This window comes from Gossypium hirsutum, chromosome D11, assembly GCF_007990345.1.
Source record: "Gossypium hirsutum isolate 1008001.06 chromosome D11, Gossypium_hirsutum_v2.1, whole genome shotgun sequence".
Lineage (NCBI taxonomy): Eukaryota > Viridiplantae > Streptophyta > Magnoliopsida > Malvales > Malvaceae > Gossypium > Gossypium hirsutum.
In genome coordinates, this window is record NC_053447.1 from 20,707,134 (window position 1) to 20,710,970 (window position 3,837).

General features: G+C 33.1%; 1 protein-coding gene across 2 annotated transcripts; it reads left to right on the forward strand.

The window, feature by feature from the left end:
- The first annotated feature begins 571 nt into the window (after positions 1-571).
- LOC107912810 (naringenin,2-oxoglutarate 3-dioxygenase) lies at positions 572-3,313 on the forward strand. Of its 2 annotated transcripts, none has more exons than XM_016841147.2 (3): positions 572-1,114; positions 1,267-1,695; positions 2,853-3,313. In XM_016841147.2, exons 1-3 carry the CDS (start codon positions 755-757, stop codon positions 3,177-3,179), a joined length of 1,116 nt encoding a protein of 371 aa, XP_016696636.1. In that variant the 5' UTR covers positions 572-754; the 3' UTR covers positions 3,180-3,313. The 2 variants fall into 2 exon arrangements, with proteins under 2 accessions (XP_016696636.1, XP_016696637.1); XM_016841148.2 differs by having other exon boundaries at positions 573-1,114; positions 2,877-3,313.
- The last annotated feature ends 524 nt before the right edge of the window (positions 3,314-3,837 follow it).

A 3,837-nucleotide genomic window follows, 5' to 3' on the forward strand; every position in this document is an offset into this window, starting at 1 on the left:
TCTGGATTTAGATTAAAAAAATATTAAAATGATGTATCAATAATATAAAAAAACATTGTATAATTGATAAATGACACACGATAAAAAATTAATATTTTTGATTAATTTATATTTTGTATTCTTTTATTTTTATATTTAACTTCAGCCTTGGTTCAATTTTAGAAATATTTTTTGTTTTTATTTTCAAAATAGTTTTCATTTTTAGATAAATAAAAGTTTTACTAATATAATCAAATAAAATTAAAATAAACATAACTTATGGTATGATGAATAAAATAATTTTTTATTTGAATTATAAAATAAAAATAAATTCAACTTAAAGTAAAAAACGCTTTCAATATCTTAATTTTCCAAACATTTTTCTATTTTTCCTAAATTTTCAAAAAAAAATATTTTCTATAAATAATTTTCTAAATTTTAACAAAAATAAAAAATAACCTATATTTTGTAATCTCCAAAAATGTTTTGTCTGAAAATATATATTTAAATTACCGAAGAAAATGACAAGTCGGAATTAATATGAAAGTGAAATGAAGAAGAGAATATATATATAGAGAATGTGGTAATTGTAGAAGCCAAAACTACCAAAACTAGTAGCTGTCTGCTTGGGAGGTTACTCACGAGCCTTGTGGGGGGTTAGTTAGCCGACACCCTCGAACTCCTTGTGTATACACCATTTCCACGGTTCTCTGCTAACCTATATTTGTAACCAAACATCCATTTAACGCATACCAAATAATTAAAACCAGCAGTAATGGCTCCTTCAACTCTCACAGAGCTTGCAGGGAAGGAAACCTTACAGGCAAGCTTTGTTCGTGATGAAGATGAGCGTCCTAAGGTTGCTTACAACCAATTCAGCGATGAAATCCCTGTGATCTCTCTTGCCGGTATCAATTATGTAGGTGAAAAGAGGGCGGAGATATGCCAGAAAATCGTCGAGGCTTGTGAAAATTGGGGTATCTTCCAGGTCGTGGATCATGGTGTCGACACTAAACTCATTTCTGAGATGACCCGTCTTGCCAGAGAGTTCTTCGCTTTGCCCGCCGAAGATAAGCTTCGGTTCGATATGTCTGGTGGCAAGAAAGGTGGGTTCATCGTCTCCAGTCACCTCCAGGTAAATATATTCATCACTCAACTCCCTATCTCTTCTCTCTTTTTTGGTTTAACGACTTATTGCTTAAATTTTATAAAATACCACTTTTGGCTGATTTAGTCCTTTATATAGTCAATGGGAGCGTCGAGATTGATCATGTTTGCTAATTACAGGGAGAAACGGTGCAAGATTGGCGGGAGATTGTGACCTACTTCTCGTACCCAATTAAGAGCCGGGACTATTCAAGGTGGCCTGATATGCCAGAGGGGTGGATTGAGGTGACAAAGGAGTACAGTGATAAATTAATGGGCCTAGCTTGCAAGCTTCTTGAAGTGTTATCAGAAGCAATGGGATTGGAGAAAGAAGCATTGAGCAAGGCATGTGTGGAGATGGACCAGAAAGTGGTGGTTAACTTCTACCCTAAGTGCCCACAACCTGATCTCACTCTGGGACTCAAGCGCCACACTGACCCCGGGACTATCACGCTGTTGCTCCAAGATCAAGTAGGTGGGCTTCAAGCCACCAGGGACAATGGCAATACTTGGATCACTGTTCAACCAGTTGAAGGGGCATTTGTGGTCAACCTTGGAGATCATGGCCATGTAAGTCTAACTGCTTGCCTTATTTGCATTGTTGTTGGTACACAAAGTTTTTATAATAAAAGTAATTTTAAATGGATAAAATGTTTATATTTTAAAATTATAATTTGAGAAATTAAACAAGCAAAGGGTTAAAGAAAAATTGCTTTTTAGATGAAAGGACTTTCTTTTCAGGACACTTGTATTATTTTAAATAGAAACAAATAACCACTCACATCCTATAATTTGAAAAAAAACCATTGATAAATCTAGGGGTGTTAGAAAGTTAAAATCGAATTAATCGATGGAGTCGATTTAAGTTAGGTAATCGGTCGGCGGTTAAATTTAGTTCGGTTAGAGGTCGGTTAATAATTTTTTAAAATTTTAATTATTGGTTAATTCGGTTCAAAATTGGGTAATTAACCGAACTTATGTAGTGTTTCAAGACGTAAATTTTCGATTAATTCGATTTGCTTTCAAGACAAATGAACATTATGAATGAATTTTTTTATATGTTTTATACTTGTTTTAATCAAAAAGCAAAAATATATAAATTTTGATTAGTTCGGTTAATCGATCGAATTAACCGGAATATTTCAGCTCAGTTAACGATTAAAAGACTGTACAGTTCAGTTAATTCGACTGTTTGAACATCCTTAGATAAAGCCGCTAACCCCATTAAAATTTATTTTCTAAATGAAAATTGTAATTAAAAGGAAAAGCTTAACCTTCATTAATGATTATTCTATTTAAAAAAATTTTGTTATCTTCACCCAAAATATTCAATTAAAAATAATAAAAATCTAATCAATTAAAATATTAAATTAAATTATAAATGGTATCATATTTAAATACAATGATATGATAGAGTTCTTTTTTATTAAATATAAATCGAGAACTCAAGACTTTAAGCTAAAATGTTATAGTTGTGGGTAGTTTTAGAGAAAAAGTATTATTTAATAATGGTACCTATTTAATTATACATAAAAATAAACCACTGAATTCATTTCAAAATTCATTTTTTCATGTATGCTACGTTGTTGTTAGTCCGTCATTCCCATCAGAAATAACATCACTAAAACCGCAAAGCATGATTTAGGACTTGAATATAAAACTTACAAAATATGCTACATTCATTCAATGGTTATAAAAAGAAATAGCAGCAATGTATAATTTGTTAGTTGGGAATTAATTGTGATGAGCAGTACCTGAGCAATGGGAGGTTCAAGAACGCCGATCACCAAGCAGTGGTGAACTCCGACTGCAGCAGATTGTCAATAGCCACATTCCAAAACCCAGCACCCGATGCAACAGTGTATCCACTGAAGATAAGAGAAGGAGAGAAACCTATACTTGAGGAGCCCATCACATTTGCTGAGATGTACAGGAGGAAGATGAGCAAGGATCTTGAGCTTGCCATGCTAAAGAAACTGGCCAAGGAGCAGCAGATGGAGACGACCAAGAAGCCCGAACTGGAAACCAAGCCTCTTGAGCAAATCCTTGCATAAATAAACTTCATTTTACTTCTGTATTAGTATCAATTAAATGCATTTGGACTCTTCTTATGGCTACTGCCTACATTTTATGCTTGTTTTCTATGCTCAAACCTACGTACGTAATAAATGAAAAATAAATTTCCACATTCTCTAGCTATTGTTTAAATTGTGGTTGAGTTTATACTCCTTAGCTGTTGTTCCTCGCTCCATAATATTATCAGACCTTAAGAGACTCTTGGCTATATCCTCCATGGGGTTTCTGCAAAACTAGACTTAACTGTATCCTACATCTATCAGTGCGTCCAAATTTTCAAATTTGAATGATTTCGAGTTAGTCTCTAAGTTTTTTGGAATTTAAAAAAAAAAGGGGTACAAGATTATTTTAATGGCTGTTATTTCTTATGGAATTGACAGATTAGCTAAAAGGAAAGTAGCAGTCGTGAAAAAAAAATGTGATTTTGAAAACTTACATTTGTTTGGCATTATTGTGAAAACATGTTGTAAATGATTAAAATGTTTATAAAATCACGAAATTTACTCCGAAACTACAAGATCATTCAGATTCCCTTAATATGCTAATAAAATGGAAGGAAAGGAACTACGGACGTTTTCAAAACAATAAGAATATTGAGCAACAACCAAGGTAACCACCCATGGAGAAACGGCCGTG